This window comes from Chelonoidis abingdonii, chromosome 1, assembly GCF_003597395.2.
Source record: "Chelonoidis abingdonii isolate Lonesome George chromosome 1, CheloAbing_2.0, whole genome shotgun sequence".
Taxonomy (NCBI): Eukaryota; Metazoa; Chordata; order Testudines; family Testudinidae; genus Chelonoidis; species Chelonoidis abingdonii.
In genome coordinates, this window is record NC_133769.1 from 93,964,162 (window position 1) to 93,978,196 (window position 14,035).

Consider the following 14,035-nt stretch of genomic DNA (forward strand, 5'->3'; position numbering starts at 1 on the left):
GAGTAGAGCGAGTAAATGGAAAGGTAACTGGTGATTAGAGATTTCTTGGGACCTTTTTAAAAGATCATCCACACATTTGCTTAGGGGATTCTTGGAGCCAACATTTCCTTCAATGGATAGAGGATTTCCCTCCCCAAAATTGGCTACAGCTGAATCTACTTTAGGGACCACAACACAGCACATGATTTTATCAGCAGGAAACCTTGTCATCTGGAGGAATTAACAGGTGAAGTATAGTGAGCAGCCCATGTATTAATTTTGGACAGCTGTCTGGAAAAGAGTAGAATGGTCAAGCTTGTTCTCCTCAGAGATAGCAGGGAGCACATCAGCATCAGGCACAGGAGAAAGGGGGGTGAACTTTAGGAGTTTGGTAAGATCCCTGCATAGCACCAGCAGGGCCTCTGAGGAAAAATGTTAGGAGAGGTCCTGAAGAAGACAGTCTCTACAAAACTGGGTCATTTAAATCCATATTATTAGGGGCTACTGGAGAGAGAGGTCTGGGGAAGTCAAACTTGAGAATCTTGCACAGGGGTGGGCAAACTTTTTGGCCCAAGAGCCACATCTGGGAATAGAAATTGTATGTCAGGCCATGAATGCTCATAAAATTGGGGTTGGGGTGTGGGAGCAGGTGAGGGCTCTGATTGGGGGTGCAGGCTCCAGGGTGGGGCTAGAAATGAGGAGTTCAGTGTGTGTGAGGGGACTCCAGGTTGGGGCAGGGGAATAGGATGCAGGGGTGTGTGTGAGGACTCCAGCTGGGGGTGCAGGCTCTGAGGTGTGACTGGGGATGAGGCTTTTGGGGTATAGGAAGGTACTGTAACTGGGACCAAGGGGTTCAGAGGGCAGAAGGGGGATCAGGGCTTGGACAGGGGGTTGGGGCACGGGGAGAGGTTCAGGAGTGCAGGCTCTGGGTGGCGCTTACCTCAAGCAGCTCCCAGAAGCAATAGCATGTCCCTTCTCCAGCTCCTATGCAGAGGCACAGCAAGGTAGCTCTGAAAACTGCCCCGTCCGCAGGCATCATCCATTCAGCTCCCACTGGAGTGCTGGAGGGGGACATTGGAGTGGGGCCATTGGAGCATACAGGAGGCAGATGGGGGCCATGCCATGGCGAGCGGCCTCCCACCTTGCTCCCCAGCTGGAGCAGGGCAAGCCCCAGACCCTGCTCCTCAGCAGGAGCTCGAGGGCTGGCTTAAAATGGCTGGCAATCCAGCCCACGGGTTGTAGCTTGCCCTGATCTAGCATCTTTTCTAGTGAAAATGTCCTCGACAGTAGTTGCCTTGAACTTGATTGATGATAGAAAGCCACAGGTGGGGATGGTCTTTTTTTCCTTCTTACTATATGTGACATGTTGGACTCCTCCACCGTTAAGGTGGTGGGATCCTCAATCTACTATCTTCATGCTATTAAAGGCTCTTGCTAGCAGATCCAAGAAGTCTCAGAGAGGAAGGCCAAAATCTCTTACAGTGACCAGGCCCTCAGCATTAGCTTGGGCTATTTTGTCCACTGATCCATGTCTTGCTAGAGGCACCTGTCCCTCTCCAGAAAATGTGACAGGCTGGGAGGTTTTTGCTGCCCCAATGACTGCCAAGGGCAAGATTTCAGTGGTTTGGCATGTTGGGTAAAGAGACTCCCAGAAAGCCTAGGTGCCCTGGACTCCTTGCAAGGATGTACATTTGTTCTCTTCTTGGCTTTCTGTGATTTGTCAGCTATTGTCTCCTCACAGTATCCCTTCTGCTTAACCAGCTGCGACAATGCAGCATTCAAGTCCTATTTAAACCCTGTATTGAGAATGTAAGTGAGACATAGGTGATATATGAACTTGGGCGGGGCGGGGTGCTCTGCACAGAGGTGAATTTCAATCAGAGAGACTAGGGCATTTAACAACTGCTCAAGGACATATTGATTGCTGCTTGAAAATTCTGTCATTGGTTGCTTGTGCCTCTTCAGGTGTGAAATGAGTGAAAATCCATTAAGATGTAGTCCTAGCTTATTTACACAGAGGGCTTTTGGCTGAAGTAGAGCTTTCCTGGCCTCCCCCTCACTGGGCATTGGTGGGGTACACTGCAGAGTAAAGCTTGGGCCTGAGATGCTATGAAACCCCCTGAACTGTTGCTAGGCCAGTTTCATCTGGTTCCGGATTTTGTTGCAAATCTTTGCAATTCTAAGCCTGCTACACCATTGGCACTGAAAGCCATGTTTGTGTGACGCCCTGATTAGCTAAGTATGTTTTATCTTCTCTGTTCTGATACACTTGGGTTGTTGTGTGGAAAATATCCAAAACAATTATAAATGTATAAACAAAGTGGGAGGAAGATGACCCAGACCCACTTCATTCCAGCAACCCTACAATAACATCCTCAACAATATGGCCAAGGTCCAGTGCCCTCCATGAATCTGAAACTGTGTAATTTGCCTCAGAATCAACTTCATATTTTATACACACCTCCTCATGGGTGTGAAGAATACCTTAAAAATATGCACAGAGTGTGAACAGATGAGTAGTTGTCTTCCTGAGTCTGCATGCATCCTGAAACAAGATTTGGAGGTGCACTCAGTTCAATGGGTTGATAATGGTGAAACCTACTAACGATAAATTAATGGCAACATTTAACTGTTCTAGTGATGATCCATTTAGTAGAAACTTCCTGCTAACATGTTTATCCCACAATACAGTACAATGCCCAGGCTTTCTCTGGTGCCAAAAGTCCCAATTATCCCTTACCCAGCTGTCAAAGCTTCTACCTTTCTGCCTGACTGCTTCTACCCTTCAGTAACATGTTGTCAATACAAAAAACTGTGGCACACTGAAATGTGATAATGTGGAGACAGCATGAAACAAAGTGAAGATATTATCAGAACGAACACCACGAGGGCTACCGTACAGATTGGGGTTATTCATTGATAAGAACATAAGAACAGCCGTACCAGGTCAGACCAAAGGTCCATCTAGCCCAGTATCCTGTCTACCAACAGTGGTCAATGCCAGGTGCCCCAGAGGGAGTGGACCTAACAGGCAATGATCAAATGATCTCTCTTCTGCCATCCATCTCCATCCTCTGACAAACAGAGGCTAGGGACACCATTCCTTACTCATCCTGGTCAATAGCCATTAATGGACTTAACCACCATGAATTTATCCAGTTCTCTTTTAAACACTGTTATAGTCCTAGGCTTCACAACCTCCTCAGGTAAGGAGTTCCACAAGTTGACTGTGTGTTGCATGAAGAAGAACTTCCTTGTATTTGTTTTAAACCTGCTGCCTATTAATTTCATTTGGTGAAACCCTAGTTCTTGTATTATGGGAATAAGTAAATATTTTCTTAATCACATCATTCATGATCTTTAATATAGCCTTTATCATATCCCCCTTAGGACCTATCAGCTTGGAAAAGAGGAGACATAACTCTTTATCTCTTCCTCATAAATGGGACCCTTCCAAACCCCTAATCATCTTTATGTTCCCTTCTCCTGAAACCCTTTCTAGTATCCAAGTGATATCTGTTTGAGATGAGGAAGACCTAATTTCGTCTGTAAGCCAGTATAATTCGAGAGTTGGGCGTACCATGGATTTATATAAGGCAATAATAATATTCTCAGTCTTATTCTCTATCCCCTTTTTAATGATTCCCTAACATCCTGTTTGCTTTTTTGACCGCCCTTTGCACGCGCATGGACATCTTCAGAGAACTATCGCATGAATGAACTCCAAGAAGCTTTTCTCTGACTTGTTAGCTAAATTAGCCCCCATCATATTGTATGTATAGTTGGGGTTATTTTTTCCAATGTGCATTACTTTACATTTATCCACGTTAAATTTCATTTGCCATTTTGTTGCCCAATCATTTAGTTTTGTGAGATCTTTTTGAAGACCGTCACAATCTGCTTTGGTCTTAACTATCTTGAGCAGTTTAGTATCATCTGCAAACTTTGCCACCTCACTGTTTACCCCTTTCTCCAGATCATTTATGAATAAGTTGAATAGGATTGGTCCGAGGACTGACCTTGGGGAACACGACTAGTTACCCCTCTCCATTCTGAGAATTTACCTTTTATTCCTACCCTTTGTTCCCTGTCTTTTAACCAGTTCTCAGTCCATGAAAGGACCTTCCCTTTTATCCCATGACAGCTTGATGTATTTCATTCCATTAAAATTGCTATTTTACAAAAATGTACATGAATCTGTCACAGAACTTCCAGGCTACTGCACAGAAGTACTGTCTACACTAGGGGATCTGGCCCCAGAACTGAGCCCATCTTGTCATGGAATAGATGGGGCCTTGACTATAACAAGCCAGGTTTGCAATAACAAGCCAGTGTGTACAATCAGGTTCTCACTATCCACCACATGATAACAAAAGGGTTTGCAGCCTCATGCTGAGAGGCCACCCTACAGCAATAAAGCAGTTTGAGCAGTCCTTGGTTGAATAACAAGCTCCAAGCTATGGAACGAGAACCTATAGCCGCATATTCATGAGTACCCATATAATGAAAATAAACCAGCGTGCACAACCTACTGCTCATAAACAACCCTACCCTAACAAACCAGTTAGTGCTGTCCTGCACACATGAGCAATCCTGTCAGAGCAAACCAACGTGTACCGCCCAGCATAAGTGATTACTCTGAGATAACAAAAACCAGTATGTGTAAACAAAGGATAGAAAACTGTTCAGAAAAGAAAAGCATTTCTGTTTTGAGTTTCTAAGTATCTATTCATAACAGTGAGCATTAAAATACAGGACCAGACTCTCCACTGGTGTAAATCAGTGCATAGACTAACATCAATAGATCGATACTAATTTATACTACCAGAAGATCTGGCTCACAGATTTTATAACATGATATCCAATACTATTACCCCATTGGTTCTTTGCACAGTGCTTTGAACATGTAAAGTGCAACTATTTTTTAGTGATCAGTTTTAGCACTATTTAACCCAGATACTGCATCAATGTATTGGTTGCCAATGACAATGGGTTAGAGAGGGAGCAGCCTCTGCTATGGTGAAAGATGCTTTCAAATTTGGAGTGGATCAGTTACCTTTTTGTCGCTCAGTCCAGACACTTGGTCCACGTACTCCTCTTGGATCATGAAGGCAGCCAGGTTGGCAGTATAACTGGCCAGGAAGATGACAGCAAAGAAGGCCCACACAGACACCATGATCTTGCTAGTGGTACCTTTGGGATTCTGCACTGGCACGGAGTTGTTAAACACCAGACCCCACAGCAACCAGATAGCTTTGCCAATGGTGAAAGAGGGTCCACCTGGCTCTGGAGTGACCAAGGAACAAAACACAGGCAGTGAAAACCTCAAGATAAGCAATCTACAGTTCTACTTACTCATACAACATGATCACTGGATTAATATTGCCATCTGCTCCCACAGCTGTAATGCACTCACATCTGTCCTTGCAGTGGCACTAAAGCACAGCCTCACTCTGAAAAGTGACTTTGTAATAAATGGCAGCATGGACTTCCATGTTTATCATGTCTCCAGGATTTTGTTGACAAATTAGTATAGTTTACAAGGAAAAAAGATGCTTTCTTCCAACTCCTAACTGCCTCCTGGAATCTGAAAGTCAAACTGTTCCTTTCTGCTTTGGACATCATCACTAGTAATAAAGATTCTGCCAGATTAATTCTGCCCCCTCTTACAGCTGCTCAACACCACTGCACTCCAAGTACTTCCTTGGGGATGCACGTGCAAACTAGCACCCTTAGTGGGCTGGCCCAGGCATAAGTAAGTGCCCAATCTGAAGGCCACAGGATTGCACCAACAGCCCTACAAATGGATCTCCTTTTGCCATTCTGTTGATGATGCATGAGCCAGAAAAGAGCCTAGCTCTATCTCCCTGAGCTGCATTGGCTCTGAGCAGCAGATAGTTGTAGAAAAACAGTCAGATCTTACTTCTTCAGAAAGTCAGCAGCTCTGACTCTGAGTCTGACATGCAAGGAACAGAACTCCCATGCAAGAAGGGGCTATTTTTACATAGTTACTTTTCAGAGCAGAACCTCACTCTAAGCATAACACACACATCTGGGAATCACTCAGCTTATCATTTTGAAAACTCAGAATATGAAAACTGTAAGGTTCTTATGGCAACATTATCTTGTCCACTCTGCATATACCAGACACAGTGCTAGATATCTCTGAGAGACAGAATGGAGTTTGCCTCCACAAGGCTGGGAGAGAGATTATAATGGGAATTATTCCAAGGGTTCTTCTCAGGAAGCAATTATCCAAGGGGGAGCTCCACTACACATGACCCTCTGGTGTCAGCTTAGCTCAGCTAACTAGTATAGTAACAATATCTAGCTCCTATATAGCACTTTATAAGGAGGTCCATATCATTTCCCCCATTTTACAGATAGCTAAACTGAGGCACAAAGAGATGAACTGACTTGCCCAAGGTCACTTAGCAGAGTCCAGTGGCCAAGTCAGGAATAGCATCCAGATCTCCTGAGTCTCAGTCCAGTGCACTATCCACCAAGTCCCCCGGCGTGGTATTGAAAAGGTAGGGCCATACTCCCACCTACTGCATTGGTGGAGCGTCTAGTGCCAACAGTGGTGCTACACTTAGATATAGTCTTTGTGCTGCTTATGATGACTAGGGCTGACCTCTGCAGAGGAGCACAAGGGAAGGAAGATTTCTTGCACCTTCTCTTCCACCCATGTCAGGCCAGCTACACTCTAGCCCTTCAAGAAAACTAATTGTTTTATTCAAAATAACTTTAAATGCAAGTGGCCCAATTATACCCTTGGACGTGCACACACAACTCCAGCTGACTCCAATGGGGATGTATCAGCTGGCAAAACTGGATCCTCCATATGAAATGGGACAAGTTAGCTATTGTGAGAAACATACATTTTTGCACTTCCTGGCTTTCTGAGTGCTTATAACTGTAATGTTAATATGACATTAGCATGGTTTTGTGCATTGCGTTAATTTATTTTTAAGAGAAAAGAGGAGAGAGAGGCTAAGAATAGGATTTTCAAAATGCCCTCATAACTTAGGGGTGCAAATTCTACTGATTATCAGTGCCTACATCACTATGGGTCTGTCTACATTGTAATTAAATACCTGCGGCTGACTTGTGCCAGCTGACTCCGGCTACGGGGCTGTTTAATTGCCGTGAAGACTTTTGGGCTTGGGCTGCAGCCCAAGCTCTGGGACCCTCCCACCTTGCAGCCCAAGTCTGAACATCTACACTGCAATTAAACAGTCCCTTAGCCTGAGTCCCTCAAGCCTGAATCAGCTGGCACGAGCAAGCTGCCTGTTTTTAATTGCAGTGTAGACATACCCATAAGTGCTTTCGAAAATTCCACCCTAAAACACTAATCTCTCAACTGATTTCACAGCTGCATTGTCAACCACAGAACCACACAGATGAGAGAAAGAAAATATTGGGACACATGGGGTGGGGTGGGGTGGGGGGGGCGGGTGGTCCGCAAGCAGAGCAGAAAAAAAAAGCTGAGTGCTGCCCGCGGAGCGAAATATTGGGACAAATACCTAAATATCAGGACAGCCCAATTTTATCAGGACATCTGGTCATCCTAGACGGGAGTATCAAAGTAACCTTAACTAGAACATTAGCGGCCAAGCAAACACTATAACATCCACATCTGCACTATTACACACACCTGTACTAACAAAAACATCTGTCCGAACATGTAATATTTATAACTATTCAGACATACTATTAATTGCATCTGCTCATACAGCTAGTTTAATATCTGCATCTGGCTAAACAGCTGTATTAATATCAGCAGCTGATTGCAGATCTGTATTGTCTCTCCTTTTAACCTCATAGCTATTTTCATCTGCCCATACATCTATTTAGATATGTGCATCTGCCCATACATGCTGTCCACAGTTCAGTGTTATTAGAGAAGTCCCCACTGGCATAGTTATACTTAAGTCTCTGTCTGTATTTCCATTACAAATTCTTTTTTATTTTTTTCAGTGCTGTCTAAGTTGGTGGTATAAATAAGCTGAGGCAATGGCTTGGCAGGCAAGTGAACATATTTTCAAACAAACATCTGAGTTCAGCTGTTGCTAAGTGACCAGTGTGCTGACAAAATAGAAGGCCTTAGGTTGGGGGCCAATTCATAATGGAGTGAGATTAAAGAGAGAGTAGCAACCTTAATTGCTGAGCATTCCATCTTTGCTAATGCAAAAATCCCTCTCTGTCCTCTTCTCTGACTCATCTCTTCTCCCAGGGAAGAAGGTTTTTGAGCATCACAGAGAGAGATCAGACTTGCCCCCTCCATTCTCCCATGCCTTGCAAAACAACTCCTCATTCAGCCCTAGGAAAACCAGTGTCTCACTTTCCCAGTCCTCTCACAACCTTTAGTCAACAAAAGAGCTTTAAATGGGGTGGGGACACACCCAGGTAATGGATATCAAGTCTGGGGCATAGAAGAATATAATAGGGGAAAATTTCTTTCTCTGGGCTTTTAAGTTTTACTTTTTCTAAGTGAAACATAGCACTGACAAAAGGTGGACTGGCAGTGCAGGACCCTCTAATTATTCCAAAAAGGCTTGCAGCAGGGCCAGTGCTAGATACCCATATACATTTCCTTTCCCCGCCAGCTAGAAGCAGTTTGGAGTTAGCACTCTACAGATGAAAGGCTCTACATAACAGTTTCCTGAGCCAAGCCAATTATCCATTATCCATACTCATTATTATCCTAAGAGTCATCTTCCCACCTCCCTCCCTTCCCTTCTTAGAATACAGAGATCCACGCGGGCTGGATCCATGAGCGTGTGTAGGGGGAAAAGGAACTCTCACTGACTAAGGAGCCGGGATGAGAAGGGAGAGAAACTTGCAATGAAGAAGGCTCCTCTTACCTCTGCCATCAGCAAGGCACCGATTGTAACCCACAGGGCTGAAGTACTCAAAGACGAAGACAGCCACTGCAGAGATTATGAGCAGCATGACAAACATCATCACCCATACGTCAGCACTGAATGGTTCTGGGCAGGAAAGGAGAAAAACAGAGCACAGGGTGAAATGCCAGACACACTACAGCCAGCATTACTGTCCCACTCACAGGGCTCCATGTTGAGGGTGGGATGGGGGTCAGGTTTGTGTAGAATAGGAACCAGCTCCCAAACCTTCACGCCCCCACCTCAAATCAAGCCTCAAAGCTTCTGAGACTGGAAAACATTAGTTCACTTTTTATTTCATTTTCATCACATGGTCTGTAATTCCCAGTTCTGCCTGGAACCAGGCCCAGATGTTATCAGGTGCAATGATGAAATGCTCATCCCATTAAGTCCTTCAGCCCATTTCTGGGGAACAAACAGGTTTGGATACGACTCAGCTAAGCAACTTAATTTTGGGGTGCCTGCCTGAACCAAATTCTATCTCTGAAGTTTTTACGGTTCAGCCAGAATTATTGCAGTGTTACCAATGTTCAAACCCGCTGCTTGGCAATTGAGACCACCAAGCTGCACTAGAAATGCTACAATTCATGGCCTCTGAGTGTTCGACTGAAGCTGGCTTCTGCCCTTCTCCAAGCTTAAGGGGAAGTGATGGGGCTGAGCAAGTTCAGATCAAATATGACCCTGCTCCAACCTTCACTCAAAGTTTGAACTCAAACCTATTTGAAATTCAAAAATGTTGTGTTAATTTTGTTGCTGCTGCTGTTTTAAATTTCCTGGTGATATTTCAGGGCCTGGCCAAAGCCAGAAAATACTGGAAAGCATATAAGAAAAGCATTATTTCCTGAGATTCCCAGCCCTTAGAGGTTTAGATAATCTTCCTTAGGTACATGAGTAACTTCATATGGATAAGTGTTTGCAGAATCAGGGTCAGAAAGCAGACTGATCCTATAACTCACCTTTTATGCTTTGCTATATCTCAACATATTTTATAAAGCAAAGCGGTAAATATTAGGAATGTAGAAACTGCTTGAGGAAACACAGCAGAAACTCAGGACTCAGTGATCACTCTCAACTACCTTGGGAACCTAGAAGTGGGGGATGGGATCTTGGCCTAGCACAGGGATTGTGCCCCACTGTTTTTCAGAAGTGCTAGTAGTGGTTTGGTCTGCTAAACCCAGGGTTGTGAGTTCAATCCTTGAGGGGGCCACTTAGGGATCTGGGGCAAAAATATGTCTGGGGATTGGTCCTACTTTGAGCAGGGGCTTGGACTAGATGACCTCACAAGGTCCCTTCCAACCCTGATATTCTATGACAGGCACAAGTTCTGGTAGGAGGACCTGTACCACTTTTCTTCTGGCTCATGCTCACTGGGAATGATACTAGCTGAGCCACCAAGCACATCATCTACCCAGCAATCAGAACTGTGACCGCAGCAATGTAGACATACCCAAGTTAGCTTTGATCTAGCTAGCTCCCATAACAATAGAAGCAAAGCCATGGCAGCATGGACTAGTCATTCAAGTAGGCACCCATGGTCCTGGGTGGACTTAACCTCACTGCTATTGTTATTGGAGTTGGCTAACTCAAAGCTAGGTCAGGTACGTGCACACCTGCTACAGTCAACCTCTGAGAGCAGTGTAGGCAGACTCATGGTAATACTGTGTACTGTAGGGTGAGAGCTGTAAGTGAGTCACCTCCTTGCTAGCATTGTGCCTAAAGGTCATACTCCTGGACCTTGAGTGTTTGAATTTGCCTGGATGCTTGTTTTGGATTTTGAAATAAAACAACTTGAAGAAAAAAATCCTTCCCTGAAACTCCTTCCTTGGGAATGCCCCAGAGACTCACAAGGACTCTTTAGCTGTTTTTTCATTACACTAGTCTCCCCTCACCATCACCTCAGGAGAAGAGCTTACCTAGGAAGGCAGAAGGTGAGACAGTCCCATTGCTACGTGATACCATGACACTAATTCCTGTCTCGATGAAGGGCACAGAGAAGTCCACCACCTCTGAACGCTCCTCATTTATGGTGAGGGATCCCACCGCCATGTAGGCTCGCTTGGTGACCACCTCAGATAAGGAGAAAGACGGACAGTTACTGAGGCCGGTTCCACTCATGCCTCACAGTTAAGGACTCCACTCGCATCAATATCTTCTGCCACTCCCATCTTTTCATACACTCCTTTATGCCTGGAATTCTCTCCCTGTCCTTACTTCCATCATCTCCTCTTCCTTATCTCTCTTGAAGACAAACTTTTTCCAAGAGACTTATAAATATTAACCTTCTACTCAAAGCATGTTGCATGTATTAAAAAGATGATATTTAAAGTATACCTGTGTAACTCTCAGGATAAACACATCATCTGTCTAGAAGACAAGTTATCTTATTTCTGTTGTCCTTGTCTTCCCTTCCCTCAATGAATGTCTGTCATTACCCCTTATATGTCTTGCCTTAATTTAGATCATAAACTCTTTGGTGCGGGGACACATGACAGTCAGTAACCTTATGTTCATCCTTTTTACAGGACCATGATAAATTTTGTACAAAATATGCCTTCTGAGGTATCATTTGAAAACTCATAATTTGCTGAACATTATTGTCCTGGAAAATATGTGTGCCAACATTGTATGTGAAGTTATAAAATTCTATCATATAAGATATGTTCCAAATTTAGAACACCTAGCACAAAACTTAGAGACAAAAGGCAAACTGATGCTTCAGCCAGGTGTCAACATAATCAAACAGACTATCACCTGATTAAGCTGCCGTTCTCTGGCAGGAAGAAGGGTGTGAGCAAGAAATTTACATTTTGGCAATGGAACAACTGGAGGTTCCCATGCAAATAGACTGCCTGCCATCTGAACCCCAGATGGAGATGATTCTCAAAGAGGAGGAAGAGATAAAAAAAAGAGGAACAGAGTCCCCAAATCAGTCTCTCCCTTCATCTCTACTCATGGCATCAAGCACACTTGAAAGACAAAAGAAGCATAATTGAACTGGGTGAGTGGTCCTGGCTGAAGGAAGCCAGCCAGACTGCTGCATGCATGTGGTGAGAGAAAGCTTTTAGCTTTAAATTCACTTAGCTTCCTAAGTTAGGTATTAGTTTGCATTTTATCTTTTATTTCTTTGCAACCAATTCTGACTTTTATGCATTATTACTTCAAATCACTTAAAATCTATCTTTCTATTGTTAATAGACTTGTTTTATTGTTTTATCTAAGCCAGTGTGTTTGGACTGAAATGTTTGGGGAATGCCATTTGAGGTAACAAAGTGTGTGCGTATCATTTTTTATTAATGAAATCACAGATTCTCTATGAGCGTGCATTGTCCAGGAGGGTACTGGGCAGTACAAGACACATATTTCTGGGGGAAAGTCTGGGACTGGGAATTTGCTGGTGTCACTCTGCAGTATAATTCCAGGGTGGCAGGCTGTTTAAAGCACTCTTGCACTATAGCTTGGGGTAATTTACATGCTGGAGGCTGTGTGAGAGCAAGCCAGGAGTGGCTGCTCTCACAGTGAAGCAGCATAAAAGACTGGAGAACTGAAGAGACACAGCTGTCCAACAGTCCAGATTGTACCCTGGGCAGTGTCACAGGATATCTCCTTTTATCTGATTGTAAAGTGCCAAACACATGTGGCACAGTAGAAAATAATAAATAATAAATGAGAGGGACTGTAGCTATTGTTCAGCAGTGAGCATGCCACAATGGATTCATTCACTCAACAGCCAGATGGATCCCCACACCAGTTCAATCATTTTTATGAGGTCTCATCTGCCCCTTCCCAGGAAGGGGAGCTAATCAGAACTTGGACTAGGATCTGACTTCAGAGCCCAGCTTGTGGGTAAAGCTCAGACCCATCCTTCATTGCTTACCTCCCCAATCATTCCATTCCACGTCCCATTGATCTTCTTCCCATGCTTGCCATTGGTCACCAGGTAGAGGTCATAGGTGAACTTGACAGACTTGGAGATTTTTTTGAGGATGTCAATGCAGAACCCCTTGCAGCATTTCTTGACGTAATCAGGCTCCTCATCTGTCTTGTTCCTGACCAGTCATAATAATAAGGGATTAAGTTTGAGGAGAACTCCCTCTGCTAACCCCCCTCCATTCCCAGAACACCTCCCCTCACTCCCTGAACATGCTTGTCGTGAAGACCCTAGCTTGTGGTACCACTGCTGAGGAGGCAAAAGGAGCCAAGCGTGCAGGGCTTGGCTGGCTGGCTGTACCAGTGACAAGAAGCAGCATGGGCCAGGTTGAGAGAGCCCAGATGGCTTAGCTGGAGCAGAATATCAGGGCAAGCCAAGAAGGCTCCACCTGTTTTGTGGAGAATAGTGAGCCAGGAGAAAGATCCTCTAAGTGCCTACTCGGTCACGACGCGTTTTTGGCAGGGGACCGTATTCCTCATGCAGGTGCCACTGAGTGGGTCCACACTCTCCACAATGACGAATGGTGCCTCCTCTAGGGTCACAATACTCAGATGGTCATCCTCACGCTCCTCAGAATCAGGGTACAGCTCAAAGCGGGGCCACACATAATACTTCATCTGAAGGCTCTTGTCTTTCCATCTCCCCACCTGCAAAGACACAAATAACACAGAAACATGTGACTGCCCGATCCCTCTCCAAGTTACCCTGTAGCATATTGTCTGGAGACAAGAGGCTCTCAAAGTGCCTGAGCCCACTCACATGTGCAAGAACTCTTTTCAGGAGCAGACCCTGGAGAAATGGGTTCAACAGTAGAGAAGATCACACAGGAAATGTGTTTGGAGAGTCATCACAAAACCACTGACAAATCTGGTAACCTTTGGCATAATAATCAGACACTGTTCCCAGATAGGCTAAGACTGAAATAAGAGGAGAGATGCATGTCAGGATTGAGTTCCCCTGGGTGAAGGGAACCATCGCTGGAATAGCTGGGGGTGTGATAAGTCAGGATTGACCATATATAAGCTGAGCTTTGAAAGAAAAGTTCATTTAACAGTTTCCAACACGATCCAGCTCAAATCTTTCCAGTGTTATCACTTCTGCACTAAACTGCATAGCTGTACAGATTAGATCCAGATAAAGAATCATTGCTCTGTCTTCCTGATGCATGAGAAGATATTTCAGGGAGATTCTGTTACTTTTATTTATGCTACTTTTGCTTAAG

The 14,035-nt window shown here is 44.5% G+C and overlaps 1 protein-coding gene across 2 annotated transcripts in view; it reads right to left on the minus strand.

The window, feature by feature from the left end:
• Nucleotides 1-14,035, minus strand: part of GRIN2B (glutamate ionotropic receptor NMDA type subunit 2B) — a 289,406-nt gene that overhangs the window by 32,508 nt on the left and 242,863 nt on the right. For both annotated transcript variants that reach the window (XM_075067634.1, XM_075067638.1), the window contains exons 6-10: nt 13,252-13,460; nt 12,760-12,931; nt 10,799-10,952; nt 8,847-8,972; nt 5,036-5,265 (exon numbers count right to left, since the gene is read on the minus strand). In XM_075067634.1, the coding sequence (XP_074923735.1) occupies nt 5,036-5,265; nt 8,847-8,972; nt 10,799-10,952; nt 12,760-12,931; nt 13,252-13,460 (891 nt within the window). The remainder of the gene's footprint in view (nt 1-5,035; nt 5,266-8,846; nt 8,973-10,798; nt 10,953-12,759; nt 12,932-13,251; nt 13,461-14,035) is intronic.